The following is a 24,031-nucleotide window of genomic DNA, read 5'->3' as shown; positions in this document are numbered from 1 at the left end:
TCGCAAAGAAAGACTTTTCTGACAGTTTCACATGGTTGTATGAAGTTTCTGTGCGTGTGGAGTGGAGGAGGGCAAGTGAGACTATGTCGAACACCCAAAACATTATAGCTATCTTAACGTTTCTCTATTTTTTATTAATCCAGTCTAGAAACTTTTTTGGAATGTTGAGGTATATTACCCTGGATAGTTCCATCATACAAATTTTCGGACTGCAGATCACAACAGCAATATTATTTTTAGAGTCGCAATTTAGACACACACAAGAGTATAACTGATCTTTGCTATAATCAAAATAAAACTGCTCTGAACAGCTACTCGTTGTAAACAGTATCCCTCCAAATTTAATTGTCAATGGTGAAGTGTCCACCAGTACTGACGGACCACATTAATGAGGCCGGAAGATATGTTTATCTTAGTTTCTCCATTCTGCCTGCAGGGCTGAGGAGTCTGGACTCTCTGGGCTTGGCGCACAACATGCTGAAGGAGGTGCCGGGTCGCGTCTTCTCCCACCTGACGCTGCTGAACTCACTGGAATTGGATGGCAACCAAATCACTCACATCGATCCTGAAGCTTTCGCTGGACTTGAAGGTAAGTTTCCACTCGCATTTGCGTTTCAGCACCAGTGCCTACAGTTAATCCAAACGCCTTCTCCAGAACAACTCAAGATTCGATGTTGACTAATAACATTTTGCAATAAAGAGATAGTCAGTACAAAAAATAACCGCATTTAATCACAATTCTTTGGACGCTCATTACACTCCTGCCCTGAGGTAGTTTATTCGCGAACCGTGTGTGCTACCAAAAACAAAAACAAACACCATTCTAACAGGCCTTAAAGGCCCAATGGTACCAACCGCCTGTCGTGTTATTTTCAGCTCTAAGGCGTACTGGATGCGGATACAGAGGGACAGGCACACTACTCTTCCGGTCGTTGTCAGTTTTCGTAACTGGTATCACTACTTCTCAGTCAAGTCACTCCTCAACTAGCGTCACAAACGCTGAGTCCTCTCCACTTGCCACAGCCAACCCGGACGGTGACCCATCCAAGTGCTATCCACGCCCAAGAGCGCTTAACTTCGGTTATCTGACGGGAACCGGTGTTACCACTGAGCCAAGGCCGTTGGCTGCGTGCACTACCAAGTCCTGTAGAAAGAGTGTCGGCCTCTGAAAAGCAACACAAAAGTTCTCGCATACATCCACTTGCAGCTTTTCTTCATTCAGAAACTTTGTAGCGCAACACTCAACTTAACGGTTGTGCACACAAGGAAAGTGGGTTACCTGTGCAGTGGCTGCCAGCTTGGGCGACACGAAACAGCACGGAGAATATCCCAGTGTTATACTGGGTCAACACCCAGTGGCAGCCGGGTGGCTCCACCAACGGCGGCGGACAGACGCCACCTGCCTAGCCAGAATGATAAAAACATTTTTTGCCCACTTCAGCATGGCAGGTGGCCGACACGCTAATCCGCACAATGGAGGCATGTGCAGGTTGGCTGGTCTAATCTTTCCCAAACGATCATTCAGAAACTATTTGCAAAAAATTTTTGATTCTTTCGTTACGTACAGCCTCATAGGTCAGTTAATTACTATGATACTTGGAAATTAGGTAATCACTGCACAAAATTCGGATGATTCGCAGTAAAAAATAGTAGTAGCCATGAGTTTATGTTTGGTGCACATAAGGTTATACATTGCTGTGTATGAAATGTTGCTAATATTGAATTTCTCTTTACATTTGAGGGAAGGATTATATCATTCTCCAACCTCGAGAAACTGTATTTTATGTGGTATGCTCTCTGCCGCTCGCTTGAACTGCATTACAGCAAGAATAATTCATTCACAATATCTATCAAATTTCGTAAAGGTTTTAGGATATCAAAACGACTTTTAGGCAAATGATAGCACACAAAAATTTTTTTTTGACATGTGGATGATATGCAAACCGTTTTTACTGTCATGGTAGAAGTAACTACTGCCTTTTCAATGGAACAAAATACTTTTTAAGGCCGCTGATACCTGATGAAAGGGAAAATTTTTTTGGTATGTAACAAACTAAGTGAGAAAAGTATATGTTTCCTTATACTGGCAATGATCTTTTACAAGATAATTTTAACTACAATCAGAATTCTCTTGAAATTCCAAAAGCATAACAATGTTAGTGAGCTGAAGTTGTATCAACTCCTCTATGCTAAAGAAGCGAACATTTATATGGTAGCAAGAGAAATTTAGGAGTTATTCTGAACTATCCACTGTTGATGCTCCTCTGAGGAAAGGAAATGTTAAATCATCAAACGGAAATGAATCTGCACTTCTGTCACAATTTCGGTGGAATTCTGTTGCTCACTGTGTTCCTAAAAATAAACGGCCGCAGTGGAAGCATAGGAAAATATATTCTCCCTCTGCTTCAATGTTCTGAGTGGTTTCAAACAATTCACGTACGATGTCTTTACTCATACTTCAATTGGTGAGTCGCGTAAGACGTAACACACCCATTATTCCGGGGACGATTGCACGTATCGACAAGCAGTGTTCGGCGAATTATAGCCGACTATGGGGCACCTACTTTGGTACATGCACAATAATCACAACGTTTATATTGACCGAGATAACGAGGCATGTACACGTTTTTTTTTTTATGGAACGCTGTACTTCTTTTACCAACATTCGAACGCTCTGGAAAAGACGCGTATAGTGATGTAACGCATGTTGCTACTGTGATTCAAACTTCGATTAAAAGACGCTGGGAAATAATCTACGATTGAAGGGTGAGGCGGTCGGAAGCGGCTGCAGACTGTAAACACGCCTCGCGCGACCCGCAGGCCGACTTGTCGTGCTCTATGCAGCATGCACGGCCTACGCTACGTAGATAAATCCTCATCCGCCCTCTTTTAAGCAAAGTTTGAATCACAATAGCAACATGCGTTACATCACTATACGTATCTTTTCCGGAGCGTTCGAATGATAGTAAAAAAAGTATAGCGTCCCATTTAAAAAACATATACTTGCCTCATTATCTCGGACAATATAAACGTTGTGATTATTGTGCATGTACCAACGTATGTGCCCCATAGTCCTCTATGATTTGCCGGAAACTGCATGCCGATACGTGCAATCGCCCCCGGAATAAAGGGGGTGTTGCGTCTTACGTAGGCTCCTTTTGCGGCAGTGTTCTCAACGAGAAACGACCGAGCGAGGTGGCGCAGTGGTTAGCACACTGGACTCGCATTCGGGAGGACGACGGTTCAATCCCGTCTCCGGCCTTCCTGATTTAGGTTTCCCGTGATTTCCCTAAATCGCTTCAGGTAAATGCCGGGATGGTTCCTTTGAAAGGGCACGGGCGATTTACTTCCCCATCCTTCCCTCACCCGAGCTTGCGCTCCGTCTCTAATGACCTCGTTGTCGACGGGACGTTAAACACTAATCTCCTCCTCTCCTCCTCCTCAACGAGAAACACCTAAAATGGTGAGGATCGTCTGACTTTCAGATCACAGTTTTAGGCATTATTTCCAATTTTTGCGATACAGCCTGCTACAGGTTTCAGCATCTGTGACTTTAATTGGATTTCATATCTTAATGTCGCAAAAGTCTAGTGACATAACGTCATTTGTTTTTGATAAAATGCTCAATTCAATAATCATCCTCTGCTCCGACATTAATTCTACATCTATGCCCCAGTGGTAAGACATTAGTTACCACGTTCATAAGAATACTGCCAGAGCACAGGAGGCGCCGCTTTATTTGGAATTCTTATTCGTCGTTGAAGATTTTTATTTTACTGTGCTCCCAATAGATCCTTTACTCAAAATACCGTTTTATTTACTTTTGCCGCTCGACGTGCAAACAAGGGGTATTATTTCCATGGAAAATAATGGCCTCGGGCAGCAACAAAAGCAAAGGTTTAACATCCTGTCGAAGACGAGGTAGTTAGAGACGAAGTACGAACATGCATGAGGATAGGGAAGAAAATCAGCTGTATCTTCTAGCACACGGGCCACACCTTCATTGGTATAGAATTATCTACAGAAACCACGATAAAAGTAGAGCTTGATTCCTTCCGCAACCTTCATCAACAACATACTTCTTTTAGAGTGTATTTTGCAGTCTGAATTAAAGGTTTTGAAACTTCATGGCAGATTAAAACTGTTGCCCAGATCGATATCCGAGCTCGAAACGTTTACCTTTTGCAAATAAATGTTCCCCGACCGACCTATCCAGTAAGAGTCGCGACGCACCCTCACAGCCTTACTTCCGCCAGTTCCTCTTTCCTGCCCTCCAGACTACACAGGAGTTCGAGTCTCCCTCCGGCATACAGTCTTAATCTTCAAGGATATCTTAATCAGCCCACACGCCGATGCAGTATGGAAGATTCATTCTGGAAAGAATCGCCTACGCCGTGGCTAAGCCAGTTCTTCATACTATCCTTTCTTTCGGTTGTGCTAGACCGACAAGTCATGCAGGAGAACTTCTGATGCTTGTAAGTAAGTAGGGCGATATAAGGGGAGGTGGGGAAGATGGGTCGCGAGTCCTGGCGGGCATTTCAGTCGATGAGCACTTGCCCGCGGAAAGCAAAAGTTCCGAGATAGAATCTCCGTCTGGGACGCAGTTTTAATCTGACCGGGTATAGTTTAATACAGACTTTGTTGTTTTTTAACATTGAGAGGGTAAAAAAATTAAAACCATAGAAAATGTCTATTGAACCAAAGTCATATGCTCGGACTAGTGGAAATTGTATGAGAGGCATATTAGAGAAAAAGTTACTTTTAAATTAAATACCTTATACTTACAGTTCGTTACACATCATTACTTGTGACCCAGGAAACTGAATGTTGTAAAAATTAATTCAGTTCTGGAATTACATCCACATCTATATCTACTCTACGTATGCTGTCCGCAGGTCACCTTGTGGTGCTTCATGGAGTGTACCTTCTACCACTACAATTAATTTTCTTTCCTGTTCCACTTGCAAATAGAGTCAGGGAAGAAGACTGTCTGTATGCCTCCATAGGAATTCTACTTTCCCTGTCTTCGTAGTCGTTACGCAAAATATACCTTAGCGGCAGTAGAATCGTTTTGCAGTCAAACACAAATGCAACTTCTCTAAATTTTTTCAGTAGTGTTTTGCGAAAAGAACGTTGCCTTCCGTCCAGGGATTCCTATTTGAGTTCACAAAGCGTCTCCCTAATACTCTTGCGTTGATCAAACCTACCGGTCTTCTCGTGCCTCTCTCCTCCTCCTCCTCCTCCTCCTCCACCCCTCCCCCCCCCCCTCTCTCTCTCTCTCTCTCTCTCTCTCTCTCTCTCTCTCTCTCTCTCTCTCTCTCTTTTTTGACGTCGTAATCAAGGCACTTTACTAAGGGGGAGCGGCGTCTACGCACTAGTTTGACCATCCTGATATACTTCTTCCGTGCTTCCCCTATATCCCAGTTTCGTTACTTCATATCCGTCGTTACTTCATATCCGTCACTAATGATCTGCCCTATTTACTTGCCCAGTGAATTCACTGCGAGCACTATCTGTATTGTGTCGACGCCTGCCTGACAATAAATCGTAACACTGACAGCAGAAAAATATAAAAGCAAAGCAGCGCAATTAGTGTAACAACCAGTTCAGGTGAGCAGCTCTTGGTGAAACAGCTGACTAATTAGATTACGAAATCTACCGAACTGACGACTCTCAGGAAATCTACATTCGTGATCGATGTTAACCCAGGTAAGGAACTGGTGTTCCAGCTACAGGTAGCTATGACGAAAACTTCTGCCGAAGAAATCTTTCGTAACCCAGCATTTGGCTTCGAAGGAGAAAAAGGTGGCAGCTTTTCTATCCTCGCTAAAACTCAGCGCACAGGTTTTACAACGGACAATACTTTATTTCTGTTACCACCGAATGAGGATTGTAAAACAGTGAGTAAAACAGGTTTTGTCTCGGTTTTTAATTTTTTTAAAATATGAAAAGAACAAGATATGCGATGTTGTAATATTAAGTACATGGGCTAAGTGTAAGTTAAGTAAGCTGACAGCGGGTACTACAAAGCTGATAAGCCTACATAAGCTTCCTAGCGTAGTACTCGCGACGTGACCTGAAGATGACGCTGTCGTTAGTACTCCTGCTTGAAACGAACGAAATATTCTACGCAAACACCGTGCAGTGTATGGCGGAGTGTATTTTGTACTGATTTCGTGTTTTGTATCATTCCCGTGTGAAGCAAGGGATATATATCAATGTTTATAGTCGCGTAGCCAAAGTTATTTGGTTCTACGTTGCCATGCGCCGACTCACGCTTTCACTGAGGAGGACAAGACTCCGAATCGACGATAGTTCTCTTTAAAGGGGCTCAATAATATTTTATGCCAATGAACTTTGAACTTCAGTTATGTTTGATGATAAAGATAAGAAAATTTCTGTCTCTTGCAACCGAAATTTATTCTTCAGTACGAGACATGTTTCGTCGATTCATGTTACGCATCTTGGGTGATCTGTAATACGTACTGTTGTGATTGGCAGGAGAGCCAATACCGTTTTACTAAAGGAGGCCGAAATGCACGCGTATTAGCTCACGCAGGCTGGCGTGAGGTCTGGAACAGGACAAGGAAATTAGAATTTAGAAAAACGGACGTAGCTGGTGGAATACTTAACTTTAATCCATTAATGATGAACGTCGCTCTCGACGGTACATGATTCACAATATCAATGGTAACTGATAATGGCGCCTAGCTAGGTCGTAGCAAATGACGTAGCTGAAGGCTATGCTAAACTATCGTCTCGGCAAATGATAATGTAAGTTGGCAGTGAACCATCGCTAGAAACGTCGGCTGTACAACTGGGGCGAGTGCTAGGAAGTCTCTCTAGACCTGCCGTGTGGCGGCGCTCGGTCTGCAATCACTGATAGTGGCAACACGCGGGTCCGACGTATACTAACGGACCGCGGCCGATTTAAAGGCTACCACCTAGCAAGTGTGGTGTCTGGCGGTGACAATTATATTTAATTGTACTTATTTGGATATGAGATCTGTTGTGATTCTTTGGCAGTTTTGGATGTAGCTATTTCTGTTTACAATTATATGGCTCTGTTCTTTAATTGTATTTATTTCTGTGATTTTTTCTACAGTATATGTGCTAAATTCAAATTTTCTTCCATTAAACCACATATGCTATACTATACTAAACTACATATGCACTTGTTCACATGCTTTAGAGATGACTGAGAAGTCATGGGAACTGACTGAGCGATCTATATAAATGTAGATAAGTGTTCTCCTTGAAAAACTTAATGAGTAAATATTAAGCTAGCAATAGCACATCAATAGCAGCTATGTACAGTAACTAATTGGGCAGCAGGTTCATTGAAAGTAACAGCTTTCCTTCTAATTTACTTGAAGACATGTGGCTGACGCAAGAACGAATAGAACTAAGTTGTATAATGTATAGTGGCAGTTTCTTGTTAGTATAGAGACAGATTATCAGTTCCATTCACTTCATTGGTGTACAGTATCTGATCAGAATATCTGCACAACTCTATATAATGCAGAATTGATCAATGAATGTCGCAAGAGGTGAAGACGCGCCAACGAAGGAAGGCGAGTAGTACTGTGTTGCCAGTACAGAAGCACTAACAGCACAATGGGTCGGTCAGTAAAAGTCAGTGACTTCGAGCGTGGACAGATCACCAGATATCACCTGACAAGGGAACCTCCCCATCGCACCCCCCTCAGATTTCGTTATAAGTTGGCACAGTGGATAGGTCTTAAAAAACTGAACACAGATCAATCGAGAAAACAGGAAGAAGTTGTGTGGAACTATAAAAAAATAAACAAAATATACAAACTGAGTAGTCCATGCGAAGATAGCCAACATCAAGCATAAGCAGATCGCACGAGCGCCGTGGTCCCGTGGTTAGCGTGAGCAACTGCGGCACGAGAGGACCTTGGTTCAAGTCTCCCTCGAGCGAAAAATTTTTCTTCATTTTCGCAAAGTTATGATCTGTTCATTCGTTCATTGACGTCTCTGTTCACTGTAATAAGTTTAGTGTCTGTGTTTTTCGACCGCACCGCAAAACCGTGCGATTAGTAGACGAAAGGACGTGACTCTTCAATGAGAACCGAAAACATTTGATCGCAAGGTCATAGGTCAACCGATTCCTCCACAGGAAAACACGTCTGATATATTCTATACGACACTGGTAACGGCATGTGCGTCACATGACAGGAATATGTTGTCGACCCACATAACTCGTACACTTGGCGAATGGGTAAAAACATTCTTCTACGTTGCCCGATTTAGGTTTTCTTGTGGATGTGATAATTACTCCCAAAAAAGTGATGAAAACATAAGAGTTTGTCACATAAACTGCAACAAATGAATCCAACAGTTTCACAGTCGCTCACTTTTCCTTGTGCTCTGTTAAAACATATGTTTTTAACGTTTTCAAATTTTTCCGTGTGTAGACCGTCAAATCCTGCATATGTCCAAGTAAATCTGAACATGTCCTGGAATTTTGGAGAGCGAAGTTGATTATGTGTGAGTGCCTGAATTTTGATAATTGTCTGAAAATAAAAAATTAAAATTTTCGCTCGAAGGAAGATTTGAACCGAGGACCTCATGCTCCGCAGCTGCTCACGCTAATCACGGGACCATTTTTTTTTTTTTTTTTTTTTTTAAATCTCATTTTGTTCACTTTTGTTCGTTACATCTGCTCGGGGCGGACGTCGTAAGACATCCGTTTATGTTCGTTGTTGATCGATTAACTCAGTTGTTTTGTTACAGAGGGCACGTAACCCTCTGACCGAACACGCTGAGCTACCGTGCCGGCGAAGTGGACTCTATCCCAGATGTCGCCTATCATTCGCATGGATTACTCAGTTTGTATATTTGGCTTAATTTTTCAGAGTTCCACACAACTTCTTCCTGTTTTCTCGATTGATCTGTGTTCAGTTTTTCAAGGCCTATCCACTGTGCCAACTCATAACTATATCTGAGGGGGGTGCGATGGGCAGGTTCCCTTGTGAGTAACAAATCCGTCAAGGACGTTTCAACCCTTCTAAAGCCGTCGAACTCAACAGCGCTGTTATTGTGAACTGGAAATGTAAAAGAAAAAGTTACCTGCCATCATTTGTAGTGCGAACAGTGAAGTACGAAAGAAGTGATGTTATTGTATGGACGTGTTTTTCGTGGTTAGAGAGTTCTCCTCTTATCGTACCGAAGAAAATAAGGGTTTTAGGTTATTGTGCACTGTGGGCACTAGAGGAACAGTTCGGAAACGATGATTGTATTAGCTTCTATGAGGCAGTGGTTCGTGGACACTAACATATCTGAAATGGACCAGCCTATCCAGAGGTCTAAATGGAACCCAGTGGGTCCACGCTGGAATGACTTAGAAAGTTAACTTCACTCCAGCGTCCAACATCACTACCTTCTCTGATTTAGACTCTTGAACGAAGAATGGGCTGTCATTCTTCCACAGTCATTCAGACTCCTCACTGAAAATGTCTCCAGAGGAGTTGAAGTTGCCATAAAGACGAAAGGTGAACACACCACATCTTAATGTCCACCAATAGGTGTCCTGATACTTTTGACCAGATAGTATACGCGTTCACTCATTCTACATCCCAGATGTATCGCATTCTTCATGGACCCTACAGATGATCATTTAATGAGTGAATGAATTTCGTATATCATAAAAAAATCTCACACTAGGAAAAACGCTGAAGCGCCAAAGGAACTGGTATACGCACGCGTATTCAAATACAGAGATATCTAACAGGCAGAATACGGCGCTGTAGTCGGCAACGCCTATATGAGGCAACAAGTGTCTGGTGCAGTTGTTAGATCGGCTGATGCTGCTACAATTGCAGGCTGACAAGACTTAAATGAGTTTGAACGTGTTGTTATAGTCGTGGGGACACCGTATTTCCGAGGTAGGGCTGAAGTGGGGATTTTCTCGTACGACCATTTCACGAGTGTACCGTGAATATCAGGAATCCGGTAAATCATAAATTCTCTGACATCTTTACACCCGGAAAAAGATTCTGCAAGAACGGGACCAACGACGACTGAAGAGAATCGTTCAACGTGACAGAAGTGCAACCTTTGAGCGAATTGCTGCAGATTTCAGTAATGGCCCATCAACAAGTGTCAGGGTGCGAACCATTCAACGAAACATCATCGATATGGGCTTTTGGAGACGAGGGCCTACTCGTGTACCCTTGATGACTGCACAACACAAAGTTTTACGCCTCACCTGGGCCCATCAACACCGATACTGCACTGCTGATGACTGTTACCTGTTCGGATGAGTATCGTTTCAAATTGTATCAAGCGGCTGGACCTATACAGGTATGAAGACAATCTCATGAATCCATGGCTCTGAGCACTATGGGACTTAACATCTGTGGTCATCAGTCCCCTAGAACTTAGAACTACTTAAACCTAACTAACCTAAGCACATCACACACATCCATGCCCGAGGCAGGATTCGAACCTGCGACCGTAGCAGTCGCACGGTTCCGGACTGAGCTCCTAGAACCGCTAGACCACCGCGGCCGTCTCATGAATCCATGGACCCTGCACGTTTGCAGGGGACTGTTCAAGTTGGTGGAGTCTCTGTAATGGTGTGGGGAGTGTGCAGTTGGAGTGATACGGGACCCTTGATACGTCTAGATACGAATCTGACAGGCGACAGGTACGTAACCATCCTGTCTGATCACCTGCATCCATTCATGTCCATTGTGCAGTTCGACAGACTTGAGCAGTTCTAGCAATACAATCCGTCACCCCACACATCCAGAATTCCTACAGAGTGGCTCCACAAACACCCTTCTGAGTTTAAACACTACCACTGGCCACCAGACTCCCCACACATGAACATAACTGAGCACATCTGGAACGCCTTGCAAAGTGCTGTTCGGAAGAGATCTCCACCCCATCGTACTCTTACGGGGTTTATGGACAGCCCCGCAGGATTCATTGTATCAGTTCCCTACAGCACTACTTCAGACATTAGTCGAGTGCATGCTTAGTCGTGTTGCGGCACTTCTACTTGCTCGTGGTACCCTACACGATATTAGGCAACGACTGGGCTGTCCATGGGTGCACTTCCTTCAGTAGAGCGCCCTGTTGTGAGCTTCTGACCTCTGTGCCATATGTGCAGAGGACATGTGTGTTTCTGCGTGGTATGGTTGCTTCTATCCGTTGGTACAAACGTGGGGTGACAGGCGAAGATTCGTGTCTTTAACACGCTGCTTGCGTATGTGGTCTTTTCGACAAATATGTTTAGTGTCTAGGTCGCAGTTATATACGCCAACCGAAATGTGATGACTAGCTTGTTTCCTTTGTAAGCAGCTACTTCTTTAAACCAGCAAACATGCAACATACAGAAAATCACCTTAGAATAACTTCTTCACAGCCGGCCGAGTGGTTCTAGGCGCTACAGTCTGGAGCCGAGCGACCGCTACGGTCGCAGGTTCGAATGCCGCCTCCGGCATGGATGTGTGTGGTGTCCTTAGGTTAGTTAGGTTTAAGTAGTTCTAAGTTCTAGGGGACTGATGACCTCAGAAGTTAAGTCCCATAGTGCTCAGAGCCATTTGAATCATTTTTGAACTTCTTCACAAAGGAATACTCAAGATGAAAATGTTTTAAGAAATCACAAATTACAAAGGTGAAATCTACTACTCTAGTAAAAATGGCAGTACACAACTAACAGGGTAAAACACCATACATAAAAAAATGAACGTGCATCATAGCAGCGTAATATTGCCACATCTACAAAAAAAATTGGGTTTCTAATATAACCTACTATGCATATAATCAATGCAGGGCGAACACAAACTGGAATTTCCGATAACAATCATTATGCTGTGACATGTATTTGCCTAGAAAGCAACAAAAATAAAAATTTGCTGCTAACAGCAGCAACAAAACCGAGCCAGGCTGTTCAACTACAGGAATACATATAAACGAAAAGCAAAATTTTTCTTATTCATGTTGCTTTTACGCAAATGCATTTCACTACATAATGATCATAAATGGTACATTCAGTTTCTCTTCAACCCGCATTCAATATGTGCATGGCAGGTTGCATTAAAAGCATAAAATTCCTCGTGGAAGTATCACTCTAAAGTCTACTGTGATGCACCTTCATTTTTTACATATTATGGTTTATTTTTGCCTACGATGTTCTATAATGCCATTTTTAGCAGATTTGCGGTTTCATCTTTGTATTTTGTGCTTTTTCAGACATTTTTATCTTAATATTACTTCGTAAAAAAGTTTTTCTTAAGCGATTTTCTGTATTTTGCTGATTTTCTGGTCTGAAGATAGCTGTTGCTTACGGCCGAAACTAGCTAGTCATCATATTTTACTTGTCTTACGTAAATGCGATCAACGCATTAAAAGATTGTTGTAATTGTTCTAACGTAACAAACAACACGGTTAACCATTGACATGGTGGCATGCAGAATGCCCACTGGCTGCGCGAAAAGAAGATGAAGTAATTCTCCCGATCTGCCGGTGATGAAATCTGATGATATCATCCAGCGTTCGTCTGTCTGACGAAATCCTATTCATAGTGACGAGAAGGGCACTCTCCATCCTGCACGGCAGTCACCAATAATTTGTTACAGTTTATTATATCGAGTTCAGCAGTTATTATATTTTTGAGGGAAGAGATGATTTACATTACCATAGTGCACTTTTTATTCGGCTGAACATGTTTTGTGTTTACATTAGCATAATACGCAAACACATACAGAACTGATTTGAGCTGTGGTGCAAATTACGCCCCCGATCGGGGAGAATCAGCTATGGAAAGGAACGGAATTCTCTGTTATTTTACTGTTGGTCTGCTTACAACGTACTTGAGGCATAACGTGGCGCACATGTACGTCTAATACGGGCTCTGTTGACAAAGCGACAGGCTACACTGTTGATGATGTTCCATCTGTCAGGTTTGAAGACGTTGAAACCTTGTTTCTCTTCCAGATGGAGGCAAGGAGATTCGGTGTTTTCGTTCTGACTACATCGAGATCATCAGAAAAACACATTACCTCACATTGGATAAGAATTAATGTAGCACTAGTCGCTCCCTTATTAAAGCAACCAACTGAATATTCTGAGGAAATAATGAAACAAACCTAACCAGAATAGGAGCTGGGAATTTCATACTGGTCCTGCTAAATAAGAGTCTTGTGTGTTAACCACTGAACAATATTCATCAGATACTGTGATCCTCCCTCTTCCTTCTTTCGTCACCAATGGGCTCACCATCCGAAATGAGCGTTGTTCGGATACTCTTCTGAAGATAATGTTTTAGGTTTCCTTGTATCTCTTTATGGCGAATTGCAGGGTTGTCTCAATGAAAAGGCATCTTAGATTCTTCTCACATCGGATCTCGTGTTTCGGCTCTAATCGTCGTCAGCGAGACATTATTCATTAATCTTCCTTTCTTCTAATCACAGCCTCCTCGCCCCCCATCCCCCCCCCGAAAAAAAAAAAACACAACGGAAGCTACATGAGTTACCTGATTATACTCACAGTTTCACAGATCACGGTCACAAATGTGTGCTTGGGGTTTCTTTTGCCAAATTAGAGGTCACCGCCTCGGAAAGCTCGAGTCGCTGAAGCGACATGACCAATTGGTGCGAGCCTCTCCTAAAACCACATGGATGCTGGAATGAGGTTTTCACTCTGCAGCGGAATGTGCGCTCATGTGAAACTTCCTGGCAAGTTAAAACTGTGTGCCGGACTTTGTCGATGGAGCACTTACCCGCAAAAGGCAAAGCTCCCGTGTTCGTGTTTCTGTCCTCTAACTTCCCATTTTATATTGATTGATTGTTAATGAATTATGCTCAGGTTCCGGCTAGCTCGGGGTAAAATGTTTGCGAGAAAAGTGCCAAAAAATAACTGTCTTGCTGCACTGTATTTACGCCGAGTGCGTCTTAGTTGTACCGGCTTACTCAGATGAACATACACTACTGGAAATGGAAAAAAGAACACATTGACACCGGTGTGTCAGACCCACCATACTTGCTCCGGACACTGCGAGAGGGCTGTAAAAGCAATGATCACACGCACGGCACAGCGGACGCACCAGGAACCGCGGTGTTGGCCGTCGAATGGCGCTAGCTGCGCAGCATTTGTGCACCGCCGCCGTCAGTGTCAGCCAGTTTGCCGTGGCATACAGAGCTCCATCGCAGTCTTTAACACTGGTAGCATGCCGCGACAGCGTGGACGTGAACCGTATGTGCAGTTGACGGACTTTGAGCGAGGGCGTATAGTGGGCATGCGGGAGGCCGGGTGGACGTACCGCCGAATTGCTCAACACGTGGGGCGTGAGGTCTCCACAGTACATCGATGTTGTCGCCAGTGGTCGGCGGAAGGTGCACGTGCCCGTCGACCTGGGACCGGACCGCAGCGACGCACGGATGCACGCCAAGACCGTAGGATCCTATGCAGTGCCGTAGGGGACCGCACCGCCACTTCCCAGCAAATTAGGGACACTGTTGCTCCTGGGGTATCGGCGAGGACCATTTGCAACCGTCTCCATGAAGCTGGGCTACGGTCCCGCACACCGTTAGGCCGTCTTCCGCTCACGCCCCAACATCGTGCAGCCCGCCTCCAGTGGTGTCGCGACAGGCGTGAATGGAGGGACGAATGGAGACGTGTCGTCTTCAGCGATGAGAGTCGCTCCTGCCTTGGTGCCAATGATGGTCGTATGCGTGTTTGGCGCCGTGCAGGTGAGCGCCACAATTAGGACTGCATACGACCGAGGCACACAGGGCCAACACCCGGCATCATGGTGTGGGGAGCGATCTCCTACACTGGCCGTACACCACTGGTGATCGTCGAGGGGACACTGAATAGTGCACGGTACATCCAAACCGTCATCGAACCCATCGTTCTACCATTCCTAGACCGGCAAGGGAACTTGCTGTTCCAACAGGACAATGCACGTCCGCATGTATCCCGTGCCACCCAACGTGCTCTAGAAGGTGTAAGTCAACTACCCTGGCCAGCAAGATCTCCGGATCTGTCCCCCATTGAGCATGTTTGGGACTGGATGAAGCGTCGTCTCACGCGGTCTGCACGTCCAGCACCAACGCTGGTCCAACTGAGGCGCCAGGTGGAAATGGCATGGCAAGTCGTTCCACAGGACTACATCCAGCATCTCTACGATCGTCTCCATGGGAGAATAGCAGCCTGCATTGCTGCGAAAGGTGGATATACACTGTACTAGTGCCGACATTGTGCATGCTCTGTTGCCTGTGTCTATGTGCCTGTGGTTCTGTCAGTGTGATCATGTGATGTATCTGACCCCAGGAATGTGTCAATAAAGTTTCCCATTCCTGGGACAATGAATTCACGGTGTTCTTATTTCAATTTCCAGGAGTGTATTTTGCTCCCCGGCGTGCATGAGCCTAGCTACACGTAAATGCATACAACCTGAGATTATTGCCCTAATCATGGTTTCAGTCTATCTACATCCAGAGTTTATCTATGAAAGCTTACAATTCGCGTGAGCTAAATAGTCTGAATCAGAACGATAACTTTCTAGAGCGCCAAAGAATATCTATGAATGCTGCGCTCTGTTGATAATCTATGTTGTCGTGCAGATAAATGTTTCATGAGTACGTAATATTAAATAGGTTGGAAGAAACGTAAACACTGTAAATTCACTTTATGTTGGTTTTTTCTAGTCTATGCACATCCTGTCATTGTCTTAAAGAAGTAACCTTTCTTTCAGATGGGTGGAATTAGTTACGTAAATTCAGCCAAACAGTTTACAGCAAGATCCAGATTACGCTATTTACTTTAACGCAGTTTAGGTATATTCCTCACAGTTTACACTGTTCATCACTTCCTATCAGCTGAACTATTAATTGTCTATCACATTGGGTCTAAGTTCAGCCTTTCGTTGATAATACTCAAATTAAGACAATATATTCGGTTATTTTCCTAGCCTGAATTACTTCAAAGATATTTTCAAAGTCGCTGATGTAGCTGTTTCAATATTTAATCATTTCTAGCAGATCGAAAAACTTCAAAATGTAACAAACCATCTCGTATCGTCTACCAATATTACGGACGAGCGCACAAGTTCAATTACGACAGACAAGGCAAGCGCCAGAAGCACATTAACAGTGTACAACTTTAGCTTCTGTATTTCGCAGTGTCCTCAAAGAGTACTCACAAGGAGTATTATTTGAGATCACTTGTTATACTCAGTGATCTACAACTCTACTACTTTGCGATCTACAAATATTTTATCTTGAAACTAATGGAGACCATTTCTTTTTTATTCTTCTCCAAACATTAAGTTACCTTGCTACCAAGATTCTTTTCTGTTTCTTTTTATATTACTTTCTTTTCAGTCTACTTGCTACTAGTCATGCAATGTTAGTACAGAGGGACTTTGGTTTTCTTTATATGAAATTTGGATCTTGAGCTTGGGGATTGTATTGGGGTGTGAGGACTAAATTTTTATTTTTCATTTTTGCGTCCAAAGGGTAGCGGCGTTACAGTCCGTCACTCAGTTTTAATCTTCCAGGAAGTTTCACATGGATGCTGCAAAGCAAGGGTTTCTTGTTTACATTTATGCTGTCCTGGAATACAGACAGTACCAACTTTTCGAGGCCAAAATTAGACTGATGACCTAGTATTACGTGTTCTGAAATAAAGAACCAATGATCGGAAATGAACATTTCAGGCGGTACGAGAAAAGTGTGTGAGTCAGGCAAATGTTGACTGTTCCCATGTTGGTGAAACTACAAAGCGAAACAGTACATAATCGTCCGAAGCGTGGGGTTTACCTCTGTTTACAGTCCATAAATGGCTGCTGAATATAGGGCATTTCTCTTTACTGATCAGGCGGCCATGCATGTACATAATGTACGGTGAATATGGTGAGCAGGATGTAGTGTCTGGGCAGCCGAACTGTTGTACAGAGAAAATTTGTGTAAAGACGTCATCCTAAGTCGAAAAAATTCATCGCTGTAAATCTAAACATGCGAGAAACTGGCTCTGTCACGCACACAGAGATGACCCAAATGCAACAGCCTCTGCAGCATTACGAAAATGCTGCATCGCTCACTCTCATGCATTTTTGTAATTGGCCAATCATACGTGTTCGTGCAGCAGCATATTAAGATACTAACAGTCAAGAATCTAACCGATGTCAGTTAATGGCGAATCACAAAATGTATTGTTTAGTGGTAGAATGATCCTTCTCCAAAAACCAATACAAGCTTCATTATTTAAATAATAACTGCACCGTCATGTTTTCTTGACGCATAGGAAGGCGCGTGTCGAACATTTATTCTCCTTATTAACTGCAAATATTTATACTGATATTTTATGTGATGTTTGGGCATGTGCTGCTTTGCTTCCCTTTCCCTGCAGTAGTCTTTTTGTGGTTTTAAGTAAATGTGCCTCCATCGTTGGGCATAAACCCACATAAACGCAAACTTTAATTCCGAAAATTCCCATATGTCACAGCAAATAACGAATTGCTGCTCACTGAAACTTCAGGTATACTTTAAAAATGGCGCGCTTTAGTAATATCGAGATTGGCGTAGTTTTATTCCATCTACGTCGAAACACATACATCAGAACGTCTGTATCTCAATAGCACTGCTGTCCAACTGGTACTAATTGAAAAATTACGCCCTGCGTGCGCAAATCACGAACAACAACGATAATTTATGACGGCGAATTCCTTGGCATCAGGTGTATTAAGTATAAATCTACTACCTAATAGTGACATATTAAAATCTCTGCCAGACCTTAATTCTAACGCGGATTTCCCGCTTATCGCTAGCGATCGCTTTAACAACTTCGGCCATCTGTGCACGTTTCCTGGATCGAGCCACAATTCCATATACCACACTGTCTACATCGTTGTATTGTAGCCCACTAAGTTCATCAAATGCACCGATACCCAAAGTCGTAAGGTGGCAGATCGCAGTAAACGGGAAATCTGGGCTCCAGTCTAAGTTCGGCACAAATTTCCTTACCGCTGCTGGGGTATACATCTGTAGCTAATACAGCGTAATCACTGGAAGCAACATAAGTAAGGAGAGGAACCTGAACAACGGATTGCCTCAAGGATCGGCTCTGTCACAATTACTGTTCAACATATATCTATCTGATATACCTGACACTTCGTCCAGAAAATACTGCTATGCCGATGACCTGGCTCTAACCGTACGACAAAAGGAAATGAAGATAACAGAAGAGATTCTAACCAATGACCTGTCTGCATTAGATAATTACTACAAAATCTGGAGACTATAACGCAATATGAGTAAAACAGAAGTGTGTTGCTTCCATGTAAATAATCGGTTGGCGAACGTAAAATTGGAAGTAAGTTTCAGAGGCAGAATTCTTCGTTATGATTGGAACCCAAAATAGCTTGGTGTCATCCTGGACCGTACACTATGCTTCAAACAACACCATCTTAACTTAGCTCAAAAGTTGAGGATTCGAGACAACATCCTCCATAAGCTATGCGGAACTACCTGGGGATCTTCAGCAACCACTCTGCGATCTTCAGCTCTGGCCTTGGTGTACTGACGTGCTGAGTATTGTGCACCTGTTTGGATGAACAGTCATCATACAAGGCTTGTTGACACCCAGCAGAATACGACAATGCGCGTAATATCTAGGGCAATCACATCTACTCCAGTTTATTGGCTTCCACTGTTAACCGGTATAATGCCTCCTGTTCTACGAAAATGTACTGCCCTTATGAGAGAATTCCACAAGACCTCCAGGGATTCTAACCTACCCGTGCTAGCGACCTGAAATCACGCCATCCAACTCTGTGCGATGCTGCTGACATGGTTGCTAAGGACTTCAAACCTCCTGAAGAATGGAAAGGTCGGTGGGAAGCAGTGACAGATGTGCACCTGCATAACATCTTCTCAGGTGCTAAACTTCCAAGTGGATTCGACCTATCGCGCAAGACCTGGACTACTCTCAACAGAATCCTTACCGGTCATGGTCGATGAAGGAATGCTCTCTTTAAGTGGAAGAAGCTGCCCAATCCAGCCTGTGACTGCGGGGCTCCTTACCATACTATTCACCACATTGTCAGTGATTGCAGGATTCGAGCCCATCACGGTGCTGAAGAGGACTTCTTGCTAGCAACTCCAGATGAAGTGCGCTGGATTGAAGGACGGGATATTCAGTCGTAAAGACAAACTTAAGTTTCTTGTGTGTCAATATGTACTTATGTATATATAATTTAATTTTATGATATGTCTTTATTAGCCATACGCTAAATAGAAACAGCGTACGTCAAGGACTTCGCAGTCAGCGAATTAATTTCGAAGTATTTCGTACAGCTGTCGATTGTCAACAGCGTCTGTTCTATCAGATACATATAGGATGTTTCAGAAATGTTGCGACAGACCGATGGATTGTATCGGGTGTCTTTAGGAACAAATCGAGGAAAGGAACCCATGTCCGGAAACGTTATCCAACGGCGCTACAGAGCGTCGAAGTTATAGGAGCCGCCGGCTGCCACTACGCCACCTTTTAGGCACCAGACATGACCTTATACCCGGACGAAATGTAGGCGGAACGTCTCCCAAAGTTGTTTGTTATTCAGTGATTGTGACTGATTGCAACGATAGCCAATGGAGAAGATGGATCTAACTGCTGTGTAGAAAGGCCTTGCCTCCTGTGAATTCAATGCTCTGTTGCCTCAATGGATGACGGTTTTGGAAATGGATTTCCACCCGCTATTTATCTTCCTCCTGGAATCCTATAAAATCTCCATTGTTTCTCGGTATACAGGTGAAAAATAAATTTCAGATGAAAAGCCATATCCGTAACCGTTATTCATCAAGGCAACAGAGCTCCGTATTCATAAGAGAGCAGGCCTGTCTATACAACAGCTAGTTCCATCTTCTCCAATGGCGATCGAGACGATCAGTCACGATCACTGAATAACAAAAAACACTGTGAGGCGTTCCACCTATGTTTCATCAACGTACAAAGTCACGTTTGTTGTCGAAGGGGTTACCCAGTGGTAGCGGCTGGCGTCGGTAGCTTCGACACCCTGTAGCGTCGTTGGTTCACGTTTCCAGACACCGGTTCCTAACCTTGATTTCTACAACCCCTCCATGTCTGTGGCGACATTTCTGGGACATTCCGTATGTAAAGATAATTTATGAACCAAAATCAGCAGAAAAACTTATTTTTGGGCACTGTTTAACCTGCTGTTGCTGCATGACTATCACTACTCAATGTATAACTAAATTAAAAAGTAAACTTCAAAAATGATGAAAAATTGTAAATAAAATGATATGTGGGGGTATATGACCCTCATATAAGGTTCTTGAGTACGAATTGTTCGCACTGTAGAATTTGAGGACATGGTACTCGATCGTGCTGTGGGCAACATTCGTGTCACTCTTTCTGTTTTTAATTGCATGAGGTCATCGGTGTATCGAACCCAGGCAGAAAGCGAATAGGAGATGCTGACAGGATCCCAGCTGTCGGTCTCATTGTGCATCATCAAATAGGCATGTACAGGACGTGCAAAATAAATTTTTAATGGGAATTATTTTATGCGTCTTAAGATAGGCAACCGAGATTATATCATCTGCCCTTATTGCGAATGATGTAAGTTTGGTAATCTGTTTTAAAGTTGTAAGCCTACCATTCCTTCTGAAACTGTGACTGAATGTTCGTACAAGACTTTGAACTTGTTTCACATCCTGAAATTTTTCCCCGACAGTGTGTATGACCAATTAACAACGCGATTTCACTTCCAAATTTGAGTTTAGAGGAGGCAAAGTGCTACGAAAACGGGGAGTGGGGGTAAGGGGAAGCTATTTGGAGGTAACACACTTGATTACTCAACTGCAACATTAAATGCAAATTTCACAGTACATGGCTTCAAAGTATAATAAAATCACTCCTTGTATGCACGATTTGTGCGGGACAGATTTCTTTTATCTCTTGCCTACACTACGTAGTAACCTGAAAACAGAGACTTGTGTGTTGAAAGCAATATTTTACAATGACGTCGCCTCCGCGGCGGTATAACTCGAAGACCTGCGTCACCGATGCTTTACTTGATGAAAATTTCTTACGGAAGATAAGCATACCTACTACAACCCCTGAGCAGAATGAAGAATACATAAATGGCCCACGTTTTGTATGAGACACATCTCACGTATTCAGACATGGAGGTAAGGTACACGTTTTAGAGTTTGTGAGCAAAGGGAATATATAAGATAATGAATCCGTGAAGGACAAATGTGCGAAAAATCTGGTATGATACGCGAACACGTCTCAGATAGTCGCACAAAATTAAGCGTTATCGATTCGGTTCAAATGGTTCAAATGGCTCTGAGCACTATGGGACTTAACATCTGTGGTCATCAGTCCCCTAGAACTTAGAACTACTTAAACCTAATTAACCTAAGGACACCACACACATCCATGCCCGAGGCAGGATTCGAACCTGCGACCGCAGCAGTCGCGCTGTTCCGGACTGAGCGCCTAGAACCGCGAGACCACCGCGGCCGTCTACCGATTCGGAAGATGTAAAATACCTTTCGAACATCACAACACACAATTAGGAAAAATTAATTCTGCAAATTGTTTAGAAACAGCTTTTCGAGTGAAAGATTCTGCTTGTAATTTAATTGGATTTACACTTACTTAACTCCGAAACGAATTTCAATCAACACATGCTCTGAAGCAATTTAAAAAGAGGACAAAGGCACAACATTATGCACTGCATGTTAATATGCGAAACACAAAAGCAAAAAGGATACAATTTTATCTGAAGTCAACACTGTCACGATTTCCGATCTTGTGAATACAATTGGGAAACTCCCAGCTTGCTGTAATCTAATGATTCTATTGGAATGTTTTGGTCGAATGGGCTACTATTAAATATAAAAGGGAAGGGTCTGAACTACTTCTCCTCTGTTGAGTGACCCAGAACGAAAGAGGAGACAAAAGTTCTTTTGTGTTTCAAACTGCACGAGGCGCTCGACCAAAGTGTGTGCCAAGCACTCTGACTGACCATAACCTGTCAAAGCTTTAGCGTTGCTTCAAGAGATTCCTGCTCTCTGCTGTTCGGCAAAGGTGTACCGCGCCCTCTTACAGGAACGGTTGGTGAATGATCGTCTCTGACTCGACAAATCACTTAGTCATAGCGCGGGTGTCCTATATATGAAAGGAGCTCGCGACAAACTGACCACCTTTCAAAATGCATTAAATACTTTCTTGTGTTGTTTTATATTGCCCACGCCAAAATTTTATACGCCTTTCCTGTATAATGCCTGCATTAAGAGAAGCAGTCTTCACTTAGAAAATAGGGTTCGAGCATAATTGCTACTGTAAGGTGTACACTATGTGATCAAAAGTATTCGGACGCCCCCAAAAACATACGTTTTTCATAACAGGTGCATTGTGCTGCCACCTACTGCCAGGTACTCCATATCAGCGACCTTAGTAGTCATTATATATCGTGAGAGAGCATAATGGGGCATTCCGAGGAACTCACGGACTTTGAACGTGGTCAGGTGATTGGGTGTCACTTGTGTCATACGTATGGACGCCAGATTTCCACACTCCTTAACATCCTTAGGTCCACTGTTTCCGATGTGATAGTGAAGCGGAAAAGTGAAGGGACACGTACAGCAAAAAATGGTTCAAATGGCTCTGAGCACTATGGGACTTAACATCTGAGGTCATCAGTCCCCTAGAACTTATAACTACTTAAACCTAACTAATCTAAGGACATCACACACATCTATGCCCGAGGCAGGATTCGAACCTGCGACCGTAGCGGTCGCGCGGCTCCAGACTGAAGCGCCTAGAACCGCTCGGCCACCCCGGCCGGCACACGTACAGCACAAAAGCGTACAGGGCGACCTCATCTGTTGAATGCCGACAGTTGAAACGGGTCGTAATGTGTAATAGGCAGACATCTATCAAGACCAGCTCCCAGGAATTACTGAGTGCATCAGGATCTACTGAAAGTCTATGACAGTTAGGCGGGACATGAGAAAACTTGGATTTCATGGTCGAGCGGGTGCTCATAAGCCACAAATCACTCAGGTAAATACCAAACGACGCCTCACTTGGTGTAAGGAACGTAAACATTGGACGATTAAACAGTGACGAATCACGGTACACAATGTGACGATCTGTGGGTATGGCGAATTCCAGGTGAACGTCATCTGCCAGCGTGTGTAGTGCCAACACTAAAATTCGGATGCAGTGGTGTCATGGTGTGGTCGTGTTTTTCATGAAGGGGGTTTGCAACCCTTGTTGTTTTGCGTGGCACTATCACAGCACAAGCCCACACTGATGTTTTAAGCACCTTCTTGCTCCCCAATGTTTAAGACCAGTTCGGGAATGGTGATTGTATCTTTCAACACGATCGAGCACCTGTTCATAATGCACGGCCTGTGGCGGAGTGGTTACACGACAATGACGTCCCAGTAATGGACTGGCCTGCACAGAGTCCTGGCCTGAATCCAATAAAACACCTTTGGGATGTTTTGGAAAGTCGACTTCGTGCCAGGCCTCACCGACCGACATAGATACCTCTCCTCAGTGCAGCACTCCGTGAAGAATGGGCTGCCATTCCCCAAGAAACCTTCCAGCACCTGATTGAACGTATGCCTGCGATAGTGGAAGCTGTCGGCAAGGCTAAGAGTGGACCAACACCAAATTGAATTCCAGCATTACCGATGGAGGGCACCACGAACTTTTAAGTCATTTTCAGCCAGGTGTCCGGATACGTTTGTTCACATAGTGTGTGTTATATACGTCGATGAAGAACTAAATACGAGGGTTGTCCACAAAGTAAATTCCATTTCTATTTCTATATGCGGCAGCGCTACGATCGCAGTTCCGAACAAGGGCGGCAGTTACTCTGACTCAAGGAGAAGACTAAAAAGTAGACCGTTTTCAGATCGCTGCTGCCGACGTCTGCTTTGTAGCGCTTCTTTGTAATGTCAGCCGTAATTGAAAATACCGCCCCGTGCGAAATCATATGTGTGATTCG

The 24,031-nt window shown here is 43.7% G+C and overlaps 1 protein-coding gene across 2 annotated transcripts in view; it reads left to right on the top strand.

Annotated features, from left to right (window-relative positions):
- LOC124789121 (slit homolog 2 protein) overlaps positions 1–24,031 on the top strand; it is a 642,438-nt gene that overhangs the window by 332,519 nt on the left and 285,888 nt on the right. For both annotated transcript variants that reach the window (XM_047256411.1, XM_047256410.1), the window contains one exon: positions 437–589. In XM_047256411.1, coding sequence (XP_047112367.1) covers positions 437–589 — 153 coding nt within the window. The remainder of the gene's footprint in view (positions 1–436; positions 590–24,031) is intronic.

The sequence above is a fragment of the Schistocerca piceifrons genome, chromosome 3 (assembly GCF_021461385.2).
Source record: "Schistocerca piceifrons isolate TAMUIC-IGC-003096 chromosome 3, iqSchPice1.1, whole genome shotgun sequence".
Taxonomy (NCBI): domain Eukaryota; kingdom Metazoa; phylum Arthropoda; class Insecta; order Orthoptera; family Acrididae; genus Schistocerca; species Schistocerca piceifrons.
Note: the sequence above shows the minus strand (reverse complement) of the source record. Positions and strands in the feature narration are given on the sequence as shown.